Source organism: Phalacrocorax carbo, chromosome 24, assembly GCF_963921805.1.
Source record: "Phalacrocorax carbo chromosome 24, bPhaCar2.1, whole genome shotgun sequence".
Taxonomy (NCBI): Eukaryota; Metazoa; Chordata; class Aves; order Suliformes; family Phalacrocoracidae; genus Phalacrocorax; species Phalacrocorax carbo.
In genome coordinates, this window is record NC_087536.1 from 7,036,804 (window position 1) to 7,053,896 (window position 17,093).

General features: G+C 52.1%; 2 protein-coding genes across 3 annotated transcripts; one reads left to right on the forward strand and one right to left on the reverse strand.

Annotated features, from left to right (window-relative positions):
- The first annotated feature begins 333 nt into the window (after positions 1-333).
- ASH2L (ASH2 like, histone lysine methyltransferase complex subunit) lies at positions 334-11,166 on the forward strand. Of its 2 annotated transcripts, XM_064472893.1 has the most exons (17): positions 334-502; positions 787-856; positions 2,616-2,761; positions 3,557-3,645; positions 4,006-4,100; positions 4,236-4,331; positions 4,556-4,651; positions 4,889-4,964; positions 5,665-5,682; positions 7,055-7,148; positions 7,523-7,740; positions 7,963-8,130; positions 8,490-8,683; positions 9,100-9,192; positions 9,542-9,640; positions 9,958-10,017; positions 10,480-11,166. In XM_064472893.1, exons 1-17 carry the CDS (start codon positions 363-365, stop codon positions 10,585-10,587), a joined length of 1,860 nt encoding a protein of 619 aa, XP_064328963.1. In that variant the 5' UTR covers positions 334-362; the 3' UTR covers positions 10,588-11,166. The 2 variants fall into 2 exon arrangements, with proteins under 2 accessions (XP_064328963.1, XP_064328964.1); XM_064472894.1 differs by lacking the exon at positions 5,665-5,682.
- On the reverse strand, positions 10,632-15,132 carry STAR (steroidogenic acute regulatory protein). Its single transcript, XM_064472898.1, has 7 exons — positions 14,528-15,132; positions 13,836-13,949; positions 13,419-13,546; positions 13,179-13,337; positions 12,409-12,593; positions 12,120-12,213; positions 10,632-12,031 (listed from the first exon to the last, which is right to left on the reverse strand). Exons 1-7 carry the CDS (start codon positions 14,589-14,591, stop codon positions 11,924-11,926), a joined length of 852 nt encoding a protein of 283 aa, XP_064328968.1. The 5' UTR covers positions 14,592-15,132; the 3' UTR covers positions 10,632-11,923.
- Positions 15,133-17,093: the final 1,961 nt, after the last annotated feature.

Here is a 17,093-nt window from a genome sequence, read left to right on the forward strand (position 1 = left end):
TGTCAGAGAGGAGCCCACGGGCGCTGCGGGCGGCATCCTTACCCCCCCCGCCGGGCACCGGGGACCCGTTCCCAGCGGGGACGTGGGGGCTGTCCACCCCCAAGTCAGCCCAGCAGCTGCTTTCCAGGCTTTGGCCGGGTATCGTCACGGCCGAGCTGGGTGACGTCACGGCCGAGCAGGGTGACGCCACGGCTCCCCCCCACCTAGACCCTGTCCTTCACAGCGGTCGCCGGCAGGTGGCGCTGCTCGGCCGCCGGCTCGGGGTGGGCCCCACAGCGAACTGTTGCCCTTTGAAGAGGGAAGTCTCGCGAGAGCGGCGCGCGCTGCCTGACTCCTCGCGAGAGCAGGGCCGGCGGGGGAAAATGGCGGCAGCGGCGGCGGCGCCAGCAGCGGCGGCCGGGATCGTCCCTCCCGCGGCCGAGGGCGCGGAGCCCCCCCCGGACCCTCCCGCCGCGGAGCCCCCGGCCCCGCCCGAACCGGGCGCCACCGACACCGACACCGGGTATGGCCCTCCCCGCCCCTGTCCCGGCCCCCCCCGCGGCCCTGTGGGGGGCTTTCCTCCCTCCGCCACCCCTGAGGGCACTGTGAGGGCACCGGGGGGTCCTCGGGGCGTCCCGCTCCCTCTCCTCGGGGGACCTGGGGATCCGGGTGGCCTCTCTGCCCTGGTGGTGCCGGCGTGGGGGTGGCCGGGTCCCCCCGCCGTGTCGCCCCGGGGGTGGCGGGGGGTGGCCGGGTCCCCCCGCCGTGCTGCCGGGGGCCGCTCTCAGGTCTCGTCTCTCCCTGCAGGGGCGATGCCGCCCTGGCCGATGTCACCGCAGCGCTGGACACCGAGTCTGCCAACGGGAAGGAGCCCCTGGTAGGTGCCCGCGGGCAGCCGGGGCACGCTGGGAGCAGCCCGGCCTGCGGTGGGTTCTGCCGAGCTGGGGCAGGCGGAGAGTGCGGGAGCGGCCAGGGCTGAAGGTGCAGCCCCGTGGTGAGGACACTGCCCCGCCACCCTTCGTGGAGTCACGGCAGGTCCTGAGCTGGAAGGGACCCGCAGGATCATCGAGGCCAACTCCCGTCCCTGCACAGGACACCCAAATTCACACCGTGTCTCTGGGGGCCTTGTCCAAGTGCTTCTGGAATATTGCCAGGCTGGTGCCGTGATGCCTCCCTGGGGAGCCTGTTCCAGGGCTCCACCACCCTCTGGGGGAAGAACCTTTCCCTAATGCCCAGCCTAACCCTCCCCTGGCACATCTCCCTGCCATTCCCTCGGGCCCTGGCGTTGGTCACCAGAGAGCAGAGACCAGCCCTGCCCCTCCTCCTGCCCTCGGGAGGGAGCTGCAGAGCGCCATGAGGCTGCCCTCGGCCTCCTCTGCTCCAGCTGAACAAACCCAGGGACTCCAGCCGCTCCTCGTACGGTTTCTCCTCTAAACCCTTCACAACTGTTGCTGCTGAGCACCACAGTTCACTTGTCCCTGCAGCAGAACAGCCTGTGTGGTGATGTCTGCAGGTCTGTGAGAGCCAGGGATGCTGGGCTTGGAAGTTGTTCTTCCCCCTTGTGGGACATCGCAGGCTGAGGTTGAGGCTTATCCTTGGGATGGCTCTTGGCCAAGCTGCTAGCCCTCTCCCTTATCTTGTTTTGTCTTTTTCCTCACTGCCAAAGAATTGTTATTTGCTAGCGATCTAGTGTCTTCACACAGAGGGCAGGGGAGATGCAAATGTGTAAGATAACTGTGGGTTGTACATGGTGTAGAAAAAGGGCAAGTACAGAATTCTTTTTCTCATAAAATCACAGAATGGTGGGGTTGGAAGGGATCTCTGGAGATCGTCCCATCCAGCCCCCTGCTTGAGCAGGCACACCCAGAGCAGGGGCACAGCGCCACGTCCAGGCAGGGGGTGAATGTCTCCAGGGAAGGGACCCCACAGCCTCTCTGGGCAGCCTGTGCCCCTGCTCTGGCACCCCCACAGCAAAGGAGTTTTTTCCCATGTTCAGGTGGAACTTCCCGTGTTCCAGCTTGTGCCCGTGGCCCCTTGGCCTGGCGTTGGGCACCACTGAAAAGTGTCCAGCCCCATCCTCCTGACACCCACCCTTTGGATATTTATAAGCATTGATGAGATCCCCCTCAATCTTCTCTTCTCCAGGCTGAACAAACCCAGGTCTCTCAGCCTTTCCTCATAAAGGAGGTTGGTTTTTTTTAGCTTTCAGAACTCAAATGTTTCTACTTAACAAACAAATCTCTGGCAGTGCTTGATGCGTTAGGACTAATCAGCATCCCCAGTTTTCCAAGATTGCAAAGTGAGGGGCAAGACAAAGTTGTAGAAGGCAGGAGGTAGTTACTCAAAACCAAAACATGTTCCTGTGGTTCAGATGAAAAGGACTTTCCAACCTGCTAGCTCCAGTTTTAGTTCTTTAAAGAATTATTTTGGAAAATAAATTTCATCCATCTGACAAGTTCTGTCTGAATCTGCACAACACTTCCAGCTCACTCAAGACATGGCCGTGTATTAGGGGGAAAGAAACGTATTTCCTGTAAATTCTTCTGCCTTGACAAGTTACTGCACAAAACTTCTTTCCTGTTTGATTCAGTCAATCTTTAAGCCAGTCCAAGTTTGCTGATCTGCTCTGGTTGTAGGAGGCCGCTGGGGACAACTCTGAAGTCTTGGATGCTCAGGCAGGCTCAGTGGATGAAGAGAACGGACGGCAGCTTGGAGAGATAGAGCTGCAGTGTGGAATTTGTACCAAATGGTTCACAGCAGACACCTTTGGCATTGATACCACGTACGTAAACTCTGCGTAATGCTGGGCATGGCACTTGGGTTAGCAAAAATGGAAGTATTTAGGGTGTCAGTTCCCAAGGACCCCGTCCTGGGCCTTGGGCACTTGGAAACCAGTGTGTTACGTACATAACGAACTTTACCCAACACAGCAGGAAGTGTTTATGTGTGTACATTTCAACTTTAAACAATCTTTGTCCTGACTGCGGGGCTGTCAGAGCCTCCCTTGGGCTCAGTGCCTTAGAGGCCCGTAAATGTTATTTGACAAGCAGAGGGGGCTTCAGCAGACACTCTCAACTGGCGTGAACAAAAAGTAAAATATTCCTGTAAGGGAAAAGTAAATTCAGCTTGCTTTCTAGAACTTACGCGGGACTGACCTTAGGCTTATTAAAACATAACTTTTTTGGTTGTACTTTGCCCCTAAAGAGTATTCTAGACTTCCAGTAACAACTAATTGACTCAGATGGACTCCTTGTCCAGAGCTCCTGGGTTGTTCTCTCTTATTTTGCTGAATGAATTTCAAGACTTCTCTAAAACAAGAAGGTGGCACTTAGCTTGCTTACATTTTTCTCAAGAGCTTTGTGGCTTTTCCTGATGCCCATGATAAACCTGATTTCATGAAATTATCCTTGAACCTGTAAAATGTTTCTGGTTTTGGAGAAAGAGAGAGAATAATTAATTTGTTAACCTGGAGTAATTAATTTCTTAACCTGATGGAGTAAAGAATAATTAATTTCTTAACCTGATGTGGTAAGTGAGGTGTACACCAGAACTTACAAATCAGCGTGCTCTCTTCCAGGTCATGCCTGCCTTTTATGACCAACTACAGTTTCCATTGCAACGTTTGCCATCACAGCGGGAACACGTATTTCTTAAGAAAACAAGCAAGTAAGTGTAAAAGCACGTCTGTTGAAATCTTGTGCAGGATAATCCAAGAGGCTTCATTTTATCTAAAGTCAGTGGGAAGGTTCTGCTGAAACTTCTCAAAAATGACCAGAAAATCCCGTATTAACCATGAGCACATATGGCTTTTTTAAAAACGTTTTGCTGGTTTGCTACTAACTTACTAAGATGGTGAAAATCTTCTGTTTAGTGAGGGCTGCTGAGTTAGGACAGACCTTCTGAGGGCTTCACTGTTATTCAAGATAGCATGGATGCTGTGTGGTTAGCAGTCGCTGTGTACGTGGGTGTATGTTTGATCTTCCCCATGAAGTGTAATTCTAGCTCTGGTATACTTTTGTTTTTAAGATCTCAAGGAAATGTGCCTTAGTGCTCTGGCCAACTTAACGTGGCAGTCAAGGACACAAGATGAGCACCCAAAAACTATGTTCTCAAAAGATAAGGTATGGCTGTTTCAAAAATCATCACGGTTTTATGTAAGCTGTGATTTCAGCGAAGAGCAAGTGCAGTCAAATAATGGCAGCAAGACTGTCAGACCCGCACTGCTAAGACTCAGTTTTGTTTTATTTTTTTTTCAGGATATTATCCCATTTATTGATAAATACTGGGAGTGTATGACAACGCGACAGAGACCTGGGAAAATGACTTGGCCTAACAATATTGTTAAAACTATGGTAAGTATTTGGGGTGAAATTTGTGGAGGATTTTCTGCGAGTGGTACAGGTGCCTGACACTAGTTTGCTGAGGTCTGGGCTTGGAGCTGAACGGTGAAGATTCTGATGGTGATTATGTAGTTGACATGCATACTATGTATTAGTAGTAAACACTATGATTTAAACGCTTGTTAATGAACTTGAAATGATCTTACCCTGTGTAACCTGAACTCCTGCTGTTTTAGTGTAAAGAAAGAGATGTGTTCTTGGTGAAAGAGCATCCGGACCCAGGGAGTAAAGACCCAGAAGAAGATTACCCCAAGTTTGGCCTTCTCGACCAAGTATGTAATGAGAGGTGGAAGGAAAATGTGCCCCGGGGAGCTGGGAGGAAGGGGTGGGGGTTCTGTTTGCTGGTGGCTTGTGCTCAGTTAAATGAGCAAAACTGAGCCAAGCCATGCCGTGAGCCTGGGTTGTGCCACGCCACGTGCCGGAGTACTCCAGCACCTGGGGGTGCTGTGTTCAGGCTTTGCGTGGTAAGTCTGGCCAAGTCTATACATCAGATTTTTTATCTCTTTCAGGATCTTGCCAATATTGGTCCTGCATATGATAACCAGAAACAGAACAACGCAGTATCCACAAGCGGAAGCTTAAATGGCAAGTTCTTTGATCAGGTGGCTTTTCAGTATTTGGGACTAAGCTGGATTTGCCCACCCCTTTAGCTGGGTGTCTGCGCAGATACGTCAGTTGAGACGCCACGGTTAAACCTGTTGTGTGAACCGAGGTTCTGCTTCTTATGTTCAAAATGTGTTCGGCCAGTCTTAGCGTGCCTTTCTATAGGGATAGATGAATTGTACCTTCTTGTGAAGGTTCGACTTATTTCTTCGTGGCGGCCAGCTAAATCAAGGTGCTTGCAAGGAAGCTGAGCTTGTCAGCTTTCTTCCATAATGATTTTAATTTACCTACTTGTATTACTCAGATTTCATGTTTCCCTCACCCTGAGGTTTGAAGGTAGTTGGGGACAGACTGCTTTATTCCTTATAATCGCTGCTTGCGTTTTGCTGTTATTCCTTTCTGCGGAACGGCAGCTGTGCTAACAACTTTGCCTACTCGTGGAGATTACTTATAGTAATCTTACTGTAGTAATATTAACTGCTGATGAGATGTCTTTGTGCCCAAGGCTACGCCGTTTTATATTAAACACATTCAAATGGTGCCTGGCAGGAGGTGTTTGGGGCTTTTTAAAACCCGGGTTACTGATATCTAAGGCTGCGTTGTCTCTGCTTTGTGCACTGGTTGTTTTTTATCTGATTTCTGGAGGATTGACAAATATGTGGTGCCACTTCTGTTCTTACAGGTGGAGCCTCTTTGGGAGGTGAATATTTACGTTTCAGCTTCTAAAACTTAAGTATTATTGTTTGCAAAGCTTTTTTTGCCCAATTACCTTAGAAGCTAAAGTCAATTAAAAATCAAAAGCGTGCCCTGATGTGATTGCAATAGTACTTTAATACAAACCAGCAATTTCCATTTTTAATCTTTAGCAATTAGAAGCTTTTAATTATCATATTCTGCCCCACTTGACTGGTTTAAAGTTTTATTTTCACTTATGTTTATTTCTACTTTGTATGATTTGACCTGATATTGTTGTGGTTTTAAATCTTAATACCTAAACAAGCGATCTGAATCTGCGAGCTGGTGTGGTACCGTGATGGTTTAGGTGGATGAGCAATGACGAACTGGAGAGCCTAAATGTTTATCTGCACTAAAACTAGCAAGTGCAGTTGAGATCATGTCATGTTTGTGCAGAATATGGTATTCCTTCAATGGTTTGAATCCCTTACGCCGTAAGGGGAAGGCTGATAACTAAAAACATAGTCAGCTTTTGAATTATGACACAGTGTGCGGTTTGTAAAGGTGTTTATCTACAGTACATGAAAACTCTATAGTTTTCCTTGTAAATCAAGTGATCTCTTTTTGAAATAGTGTAATGACAAAATGAATATACAACTTGATGTATTAAAACCTTATACTGATACAAGTTTGATAACATTTGACATGTAGCTTTTCCTATACTATAGTTTTATTTATGAGTAAAAATGGGTGCCGTAATACGACACACACTGTTCAACCATAGTACTCATTTTGGTGATACTGAAGAGAAACACCTCTATTGCTTTTCATTTTCCCTCAACTTAGGTGTATTTTCTTTTATAGATGGAAATTTAATGTTAAGTGCTTATTGCTTATCGGTGTCAGAGTGTTTTGCCAGCGTAGCGTGTCACTGGGATGATGACTGCCTAAAATCAGATCGTTTGTGCTGCAGGTTGGGTTTTCTGCCACTTTTGCAGAAATAAATTTGAACTGTGACTGGAATCTCCATGAAAGGAAACAATAATGCTTTTGAACCGGATCCCAATGCCGCTGTCTGTAGATCTTTTGATGACAGAAAAGATTAATTCCCACCTTAAAAGCTTGAGTTGAGCTCCTTTCATTGATAAATCTCACTTGGCTTCCACTCTAGATGTAGGCGTCTCAAAAGCTGACTAGTGAGCTACGTAAAAGTTCTGGATTGTGCTATGCTCATTTTCAGCGAAGCCTGTTTCACGTGCAGCTGTGGAAGAAGGTACCTGAGCTCATGAGCCGATTTTAATTTGGCCGCTTCTGCCCCTTTCTGTTTGTGGAGATTCCATGCTCACGGGCTCTCTCTGATCATCTGCTGCGTAACACGCCGTGGTTTCTGTGTTAAGGGGGAATTGCTGCAGGAGGCAGTGGGAAGGGACGGGGAGCGAAGCGCAAGCAGCAAGACGGAGGGACCACAGGAACAGCCAAGAAAACCAGAAGGTAAGAGGAAAGGTGATGCGGTGGCACGGCGACGAGCGTCTAGAGCGAGGTGTTGCGCGCTAGTCAGGGACAGCTTTACTTCTGATGCCGTAAGCTGCCCTCCCGCCTGTCTGCCCTTGGTAGATTTATGGGGAATCGTGCCATAACCATGTGAAGTTATTGATGGGTCCCACGCTAGAAATTATTTGAAATAGTTGAGTATAGGCTCATTTTGTAGGTGAGCGTATGCTCGTTTCGCACGGACTCTTGGAAGCAAGGCGGCGTGCAGGCCGTGAGCGCCGCAGGTACAGCTCTGTAAGACGTTGTCCTGGGTTGACTTGTGACTGAACCACAGCCACCGTGAGATGCCAACCTGTAGTTTTTGTGTTTCGCAGTGACCCGTTGTTTTCTGCTCAGCGCTTACCACCCCACGGTTATCCTTTGGAACACCCCTTTAATAAAGATGGATATCGTTACATCTTGGCTGAGCCTGACCCCCACGCACCTGACCCAGAAAAATTGGAGCTAGACTGTTGGGCAGGAAAGCCTATTCCTGGGGACCTCTACAGAGCCTGCCTGTATGAACGAGTCCTCCTAGCGCTGCACGACCGAGGTACAAAGCTTGCTAATCATATGCAAGTTGTATAGCCAGCTCTTCTTACGAGGGGCCGTCTTCTGTAACCTCACGCTGCCGGTTATGGAAGTTTCGGACTTAATTGCTTTAAGAGGTGCAAATGTTAAATCCGCTTCTGTGTGTTCGCTTGCCTTTTTGACATCGCCGCACATCAGAAATAGCAAGTGAACCGCTCGTTTCCTTTCCTCTCATCTACCGCAGCTCCTCAGCTAAAGATCTCTGACGACAGACTGACTGTTATTGGCGAGAAGGGCTATTCCATGGTACGAGCCTCTCATGGAGTGCGGAAAGGAGCGTGGTACTTTGAAATATCCATGGACGAGATGCCTCCAGACACAGCTGCCAGATTAGGCTGGTCACAGCCACTAGGTAAATAATTTTACCAAATATTTCTTAGCAGTGCATTCCAGCTGGTTCCTGTATTTCTTTCCCCAGTAATTCAGACCTAAGGAGGGTAAGGCATGTTCAGCTTGCCCGCTTCTTCACTGCTTTTCTGAAGGGGAACCTCTTTCTGCAGGCTATCTAATCTGTGCAGGGCTGCAGTATGGGTGGATCCTTTATGCTGTTGCATGCTTAGCCTTGCCTTAACGCTGTAGTCAATGCAATTGTACTAATGGCAGTCATATTTGTTAGTGGAATGCAGTTGCTGTTCCAAGGCCTGAAGCGGGACACACAGAGGTGCTCCTGCTACGCTGCCTATGCTCACGGTGAAACGCTGGTTTCCACAGGGAACCTCCAGGCGCCTCTGGGATACGACAAGTTCAGCTACTCCTGGCGCAGCAAAAAGGGAACAAAGTTTCACCAGTCGATAGGGAAACACTATTCATCTGGCTACGGACAGGGTGATGTACTGGGGTTTTACATCAGTCTTCCAGAAGATACCGAGACCGCCAAATCGCTGCCTGACACTTACAAAGATAAGGTGAGGTGTGGGGTTCACTACCGGATTAAGCGTTGTCTAGGTGGACAAGTGGAAAACGGGTTGCTGTAGCCTCACTTTTGCCCCCTTTGAGTGCATTCTTTCCATCCTACCTCTGGGTACCGCTGTGGCTCATAGCAGAGAGGTCCAAAGTGCTGCTCTCAAGAAAACAAAATACCCAGAACCACCCAGAGGTTCTGCAAGGGAAGGCTCTGCATGGGCTACTGACCGAGATTGCCCATACCTTGTTTCATCATCTTTTCTCCTCCTGGCTCTCAAATATTTGAGATATGTGAGTCACTGTCCATGCGTACTCTCCCAGAGCAGGGCTCCTGTAGGTCTGCTGTTCTGGAGTATGTCACTAAAGGTAGCAGTTTTTCTGGCTTACTTCTGAGGTGGTTGTTTTCTAATATTTTCAGGCTCTGATTAAATTCAAAAGCTACTTGTACTTTGAAGAGAAGGACTTTGTGGACAAAGCAGAGAAGAGCCTAAAACAAGCACCTGGAAGCCAGGTAAGTTAAGCGTTGGTAGGTGGAGGATGCAGAACCTCAGGAAGAGTGGCGAGACTGGCTCGTTGTATGTATTAATTGCTTGCATTTAATGAGCACAAAGGGAGGCTGAGCATTAGTTCCTCATCAAAAACAAGAACACTTTTATGGATGCAACAATGAACTTAGCCAACCAGCTGCGCCCTTTGCTTGAAATGTTGTTGCTGTCACTTAAGCAATTGTCTGGCGTCAGGTAAAGGGGAGCATAGGTTAAGCTGCCTCTGGAGGGTTGCTTTGTAGTGCTCAGTAAGGTCGTGGAAGTTAACATCAGTGGGGAAAAAAGGAAACCCACCTGTTTTATTTTTCTTTCCAGATAATATTCTTCAAGAATGGTGCCAGCCAAGGAGTTGCCTTTAAAGATATCTTTGAGGGGGTTTATTTTCCCGCTATTTCTTTGTACAAAGGCTGCACGGTAAGTACATATCTTAGGAATGATGTCTCAAAGTCCATCGTAGTTTTAATAATGCATAGAGTATGGGCGCTCTGGGCGTGTGTCAAGCAAGTGAAGAGGAAAGCTGGGAATTATTTTAGTGAAGCGACGCTGGAACAATGCTGCTGTGGTGGGACTTTATCAAACCGCTGAACAAACACCCCCCTTGCATGCCGAGGGTGTTTGTCCATGCGGGCTTGCACAGGGTCCAGGTGGACTCGGGTAGGAGGGGGTGTGGATTAAAGATTAAAGAAATTTGCCCAGTTTTCTTTGGATCTCATCACAAATGTCTTCCACAGGTTTCTATAAACTTTGGGCCATATTTCAAGTATCCACCTAGAGATATCACTTACCGTCCGGTAAGTAGCAACTGAAGCTTTTTACCCCCCACTTTCTGGTAGCCTCATGGTATTTAAACAAAAGGTGTCTGTCTTTGCGGCGGTGGTGGGTGTTGACTTATACCAAGCCTGTCTCTGCCCTCTTTGGTCTTTGTACTCGGGTAGTGTAGCCAAAAGGATTGTATTTTAAAATATTTAAGGACAGATGGCCTAAAAAATAACTAAATTTTAACTACATAGTAGATGCTGTCTTATTCCTCTTGACAGACTGTGAAGTCCCTGTTCTTGCCTGTGTTGGCCTCTTGTATCAGTAAGAGGGCTGAATTCTTGTTTAAGGAAACACTTGGAACTTCCCCCTGCCCAAAACTAATGTTTTCAGGAGGGAAACAGTCCTGGAACGCTGCTGCACAACAGGGCTAGTCCCTCTTTGCCCTGAGCCTGTACTTCATGACACGAGCTAACTGTCCTTCATTCCCTTGGCAGATGAGTGACATGGGCTGGGGTGCTGTTGTAGAACACACGCTGGCAGATGTGCTCTATCACGTGGAGACAGAAGTTGATGGAAGACGAAGTCCGCCCTGGGAGCCATAAATAAAGTAGGCAGCGCAGCATTAACAGAAACGACACAGCGGGCATCCAGTCAACCGGTTTTTATTGTAGAGGAACATGCATCACTCCGAGCGATCAGCCAGCGCCCAAACAAGCCGAAGCCACCGCAGCTCTTGATGGCAGGCGTTTTGTATATTTGTGACCTGCTGAGGATTCACACGCTACCACTATGCTGGAGTCTAAGTGAATGCAGTTCTGGTATGTATTGTGCTAGTTGTGGGCATCTCTTGGAGTCTTCAGTAACTTTTACAGTGTAGCTAGCTGAGGAGGCGAGTATTGTGTGCGGCAACGCCTCATGTGCTGTACCTGGGTTGTAACAGTCACTTGTCAGGGAGAGCAGGCGCCAGTGGGACCTACCTGCCCTACGTACGCTTGCGGAAGCAACACCGGTGCTTCTGCTCGGCGGTGTTTGGCTAATTGTAAACACCAGCTTCCAGCCAGGACTGTTGTAACAAGACTACTGCATGTAAGACTGAAATTTGGGCTTCTGTCCAAACTGTATTTTTTTTTTTTTCCACACAAACTGGAAACCAGTTGAAAAATAAAGGCTTTAACTCTTAATTTTGGTTTGGTTTTTTTTTTGTTTTTGTCTGGTAACTTGTTATGAGTGAGATTTAAACTCAAAATAGCTACACTTCAGCGATCTCTCAAGCTGAAGAGCTCCTTCTGCTCACCCCGTTGATCAAGTTATCCAGGGCCTCCTGCCAATGATCATCATTGCAGAGCTTTGAATGAATAAATAATTTGACACTTTGTGGGTGTCTCTATAGGAAAAATAAATTAGAGTTGCTTCACTGGGGCCAGAAGGGAATGAAATCTGTGTTTTGGGGGAAGGAGGGAAGTAAAATTTGAGGATAAATCTTGTTTGTCCAACTGAGCATGTGCTGGTTCTCCTGCCTTCCCAGGCAGGTGTCTGGGACCTCCCTAATAACTAATTACCCAAGGCCTTTAAGAGCAGACACCACTCATTAAAGCTTTATTTATTGAGAAGAATTAGTTAGGGAGGTGCAGGGGCCTGACTGGGCCCGCACACACTCAGCAGAACAAATGCAGGACTTCTACCTCATATTTTTGGTCCTGCATTTGCACAATGAGCGTGTGCTGGCCCAAGTCAGGCCCCTGCGCCCTCCCTAACTAATTTGTTTCAATAAATAAATGAATAAAGCCTTGTTTACTGAAATAATGTATTAATTGGTGGTGTCTACCACGAAAGCCCTTGGCTAATTACAGCCTGCGCTAATTAAATGGTGTCTGCCTTTCCCTGTTACAAGATTCCCTGCTTTACCCCGAACACAGCCTTCCAACTCTAGGTCCTTGGTCAGCAGCTCCCGGCCGCCGTCTGGGCCAGGCGCCCCCGAAGGTGGTTGGCAAAGTCGACCTGCGTCTGGGCCAGGACCTGGTTGATGATGGTCTTCGGCAGCCAGCCCTGGAGAGGAGCAGGTACAGCCCGTGAGCGGAACTTGCCTCAAGCGCAAGTCCTGCTTCTACCTTGAAGCGTTTGCTGCAAAGCCTACCTTCAGGTCAATGCTGAGAAGCCACGTTAGCTTGGTTTGCGAAGGACAGCCGGGCAGCGGGCGCAGGACCATACACGTGGGGCCGTTCTCAGCTCTGTACAAGGACAGGCGCGCACACGTTAGCAGCGTCTGACTTCGCCCCAGACTTACAGCCCCGCTGACGCACGGGGAGGGGGGAAGTGCAGGTCCTGCTACTGCGACAAACCCAATTACTCTGAGCCCATGCTAGAAGCTAGTGTGTAAATCTGACTCACTAAATGCCCTGTAAGTGACTACAACAGCTGATCACCTTATAAAGCCTTCCTGCTCTGGCATAGCTCCGTATTTTGTGGACATGCCGGCCAGGACGCAGGTGGAGCCGCGTCTCTTAGAGCACCGGACGCTCACGAAGTCCCGTGGTCCGACAATGTTACCGGGGGTAGCGGCCGCCTTCTCGTGGGTGATCACTGTGTCCTTTCCAATCTTCTGGAGAATCTGGACCGATTAGCATTAAAATGTTAATTTGAGGTATTTACTGCTGACGTAGCTAAAAGCTAGCTTTGATTACTGTGTGTTCAAATACACGCTCTTACAAAAACAGTGCTTATAGCGATAAAGATTGCAAGTATGTGCTTCATGCCAGCCCACAGACCATTAGCTTTCAATACCTGAAAAGGGAGGGTGTTTCTCTTACTCCAGACAAGCTGTGGAATAGCAAAATGCTCATCCCTGCACGGTGGGGTACTGTGTAACTTCTCCAGTAACAGAACAAATTTAACAACAGAGCTGGCCCCCTATTTTGCAAGAGCATTCCCTACAGAGTAAGTAACACGCACAACCCCCATCCATGGGCAAGCTGTTAGAGACTCACTCCTGCCGCAGTCGCAACGTGAGCACCACAGAACAAGCTCTACATCCACGGTAGGACGCAGACAAGGCAGTCTGGCCTCTCATTTCCCAAAGAATGGGTGGCGAAACCCCCATGCTCCTGCCACGATGGGCAAAGCGAGTCTTTGGCCCTTCTGCCACGAGACAAAGCAGCACGTGGGTGTGAACGCCTGGCTGAGACAAGGGTCCTACCTTGATTTCTTTGACATTGGGATTCCAGTCTCCCATCTGCTCCATGTTGTCCACCAGCTCGCTGTACACTGCGTCGAGGGGCTGGTCCACCACCACCTCGAGTCGGAACACCTTGCCCACGTCCGGCAGCACCTTGCTCAGCACTTTGTCTCCATTATCCTGGGCGAGGGGGAGGCAGAATCAGTATCATGCGTATTTACAGGAGGATTGTGTCATTCTGCTGCAAAGCAGAGCACCTACCACCACTGTCTCTGTCTTCCAGCCCTCCTGGTCGCCGAGGATGCCGAGGGATTTCTGGAGGGCTTCCTCTCCTTGCTTGACGTAGGACATTTCCGTCTCGCTGAAGGGCTTCTCCTCCAGCCTCGAGCCTGCGCGGGATCGGACAAAAGCAGGGGTGAGTGTAAGAACGTCGCACGGTTGGCTAACACATCGTAACACCAGCTAAGCTTTATCTACATCAAATACACTTCTCTGTCCCCAGGGGCTGGGCAGTAAACTCAATTCCCACCGCTTGCCTGCCTTCGCCGTTTAATAGCAAAAGCGCAGGCGACCCATGAGCGGGTTTTCCTCCAACCACCCTCCCGAGCCCTGACCCATGACGGTCACCACCCGGCAGAAAAGGCCAGACGCCCCCCGCCCCATTTTCTGGTCACTTACTGAGCAAGGAGCTTCTTCTCCGAACCTGGTTAATCCACGTGCTGGGTCCCGTGCCGTGGCAGGCAAACTTGCTCAGCTCCTGGCTGATGGTGACAGCAGCTTGTCTTCTCAGACCTGGGAGCAGAAAAGCGCGTCACTCGCCAGCTGCAGGAGGCTTGCTGGGCTTTGCTCTTTTGCAATTTAAACATACAACATTGAAAAAGCCTCTGCTTGCCTCCTTTTACCTGCTACCCTCGCTGAAGCCCCCACAGGCACAGATTGCAGCTGACTGCCATCGCACGGCTCTGGGACAGGAGCTGTCCTACACAACCTGGGCTTTGCTCCAGGTTCGAGCCACGCAGCACGTGAGGAGCAGATAAAAACTCTGAGGAGCAATTGTGCAGGTGCCCAGGAAAGGCCAGAGGAACCAGAGTACAAGAAAACAAAATCCTCGCAGCCAGCAGGAGCATTAGCTATAGCTACTCTCCACGTTCAGCAGTGGCACGCAGCCGTCCCCCTCGGGCCCCAGAAATAGGTCTGGTGGCAAGAATGGGTCGCGGAGGCAGTAAAAGACAAAACCCAGAAGGCAGCAGAGCACAGGACGGGGAGAGCGTCCACAGAGACCCCCGGCCACCCTGCCGGCGCCGCCCACCGCAGGGAGCCTGTGGAGAGGGGCTCCCCCATCCCCGTGTCCCGGCCCCCCAGCCCCTCACCAGTCATGTTGCGCAGGTGCCGGTAGGAGATGGCGGCGCAGAGCTTGAACGTCGCGGGCAGCATCTCCCTGGTCAGGCAGGAGCCGTGGGCTGCAGGCGGGTGTCTCTGCGGCTAGCGCTCCTCTGCCCGGCCCTCCGGGCGCTCGGCCTTAAATACACCCGCTGAAGGATGCTGGCTTGTCAGCAGAGAGATAAGAGCCATCACTTACGGCAGTGCCCCGGGGGCCAAGGCCAGACCCGGCTCCTCACGCATCTGCCGGTGTCGGGCGAGCAGATGCACGCACAGGGGCGGGCGCCGCGCTGGCACGATGCCCCCCAGCCGCGGTCCAGCCGCGGGGGGCACAGCCAGCTCCCGAAACAAGATGAGGGCAGGAGACTGGAGACAGAGGCACGGCCTCCCCGCTGTACGGTGCTTTGTACGGTGCTTTGCGGGCGACCCCCGTGCCAGGGACAGACCCTGCTGCGTGTGGGCCTGGGGTCCACGGCACGGCTGCCCCCGCGCGGATCATCAGCCGCGGATAACAACAGATAACAATCAATTATGACAGGTAGCAACACATAAAGGTGGATAACAATGGATAATGATGGACACCACCTCACAGCACAACCATCCCGGGATAACCGGAGGCAGGCTCAGCCCAAACTGAGCTAACACCGGACACAAGAACGGGGGCAGCCCGTCCCTGCCCCGGGGAACCGGACCCCACCGCAGAGCCTTCGCTGCGGCAGCACGCTAAAGCCCCGCTGCACGAGACCAACCCCCGCAGGCAGAGCGGGACCTCCCGGCATCGCTGGCAGCGTGAATGTGCGTGGGACCGGTGGGCACCCGGGGTGGCCACGCACGGCAGGGCCGCGCCAGGGATGCTTTATGCACATCGCACGGACAAGAGTGTTTTGGAGGGTGCACAGCCCTCCCTTTTGCCCCACAGAGCCCCGCACTAACACAGCCTGTCCTTCAGGGTATATAAAGCTGAATATTACGTATATTAAGCCACTGAGCCTGGGGCTGGGAGCGGGGGGCAGCCTCTGTACCTCCCCCAAAGGCCAGTTTATCTGCCAGGGCTGGGAGCGGTGGGCAACGGCACAGCGCCGATAACACTCAAGGATGAAATGACATTTCTGGGATGAGTTATGGCCCCAGAGACCAGCGCTCCCAAGAACCCATGAATCACCAGCTGCTTCCTTTGACGTCAGCCCCTGCACCCTCCTGCGGGGAACCTGACCTTCCTCCCCGCTGTTGCAACAACTTGGCCGAGGGGGAGGTCAGCCGCTCGCTGTGCCGGCAGCCAGGCCCCAGGAAACCCCTCACCTCCCCCAGCTCACCCACCAAGCCCCCGAGACATGATTTGGGTCCTACCTGCCATCCGGGAACGGTCCTGCTGCTCCCCAGGACAGCTCCTCTCCAACACATGCAAGAAAAGAGACCTTGCATTGACGCTGGCGCAGCACAATTAGATGGAGGTGCTGGTAGGACCAGAAGGAAGCCAGAAGCTGCACCATCCCTTTCCCCAGTCTTTACCGGGGAAATCCCCACCGCAGCCGTGCTCCCGCTCGCCATCCAGTGCTGCAGCTCCACGCAGGTGTCATGCCCAGGTCCCTGCCACGGCTCTGCCCCAGGGCTGGTCTCCATCCACCCAGTCCCCATATGCCTGCACACGGTGGGAGGCAAAACCAGGAGGGTTGGAAAGCCCTGAGCCCCTGCCGGCAGCCCCCAGCCCCGCAGCCTGGAGCTCGTGCCAAACACACCCCAAACACCGGCGGGTCTGCGGTGCCTGAGGAGAGTGGGTGAGACCCTCTGGCAAGGTGTGCAGCCCCCGGCCCCCCGCAGCTCCCCCCACCTTGCTCTCCCCTGCCAGGGATGCAGCTGGAGCGCCCAGGCTGGGGGATGCAACACCAGGGACGAGGGTGGCAGGGAGATCCCCCCCCAGCGGCAAACCAGCGGGGACCACTGTTATCCCAGCCGGAGCAGCCGCTCCCAGGCACAAGGCCTCGGCACAAGGACACGCTGTTGTTTGCGAGAAGAACCAAAACAGAGCCTGGGCAGAGCCACCCCTCTGGCTCCAGGCTGGGGGGGATGCAAGGGTACGAACCCCTCTGAGCCCCCTGGGAGGGGACACGCAGGGACGGTCACGCTGTGCCGTGGCACGCAAGGCAAATGCTCCGGGCGGCCAGTCCCCAGAGCAGCGCACAGAGACATGCAGCCTGCTGGGAAGCTGTGCCAAAAAGGCATCGGGGACCCTCAGGAAGGTCAGGTTAAGTGGGACCCCGCCACCCCCGACCCTCACTGGCTCCCAACACCACCTCAGCATCTCCTCTGGACGTCCCTCGGGGGTCTCACGCCGTCACTGTGCTGCTGGGCTGCCCGCTGCGTCCGCTGAGCCTGTGAGAAGGGACAGCAGCCCTCCCGCGGCGCCGGGGATGGTGCCGGGGAGCAGCAGCGCTGCGCGGTGCCGCAGGCATCGGGGGCAGGATTCGGGTCCCAGCACCTACCTCGGGCACCGGGAAGGTGCCTCTCCGTCGGGGCAGGAGGGAGCATGGCTGGTCTCGCTGGCTGAGTCCGCGCGTG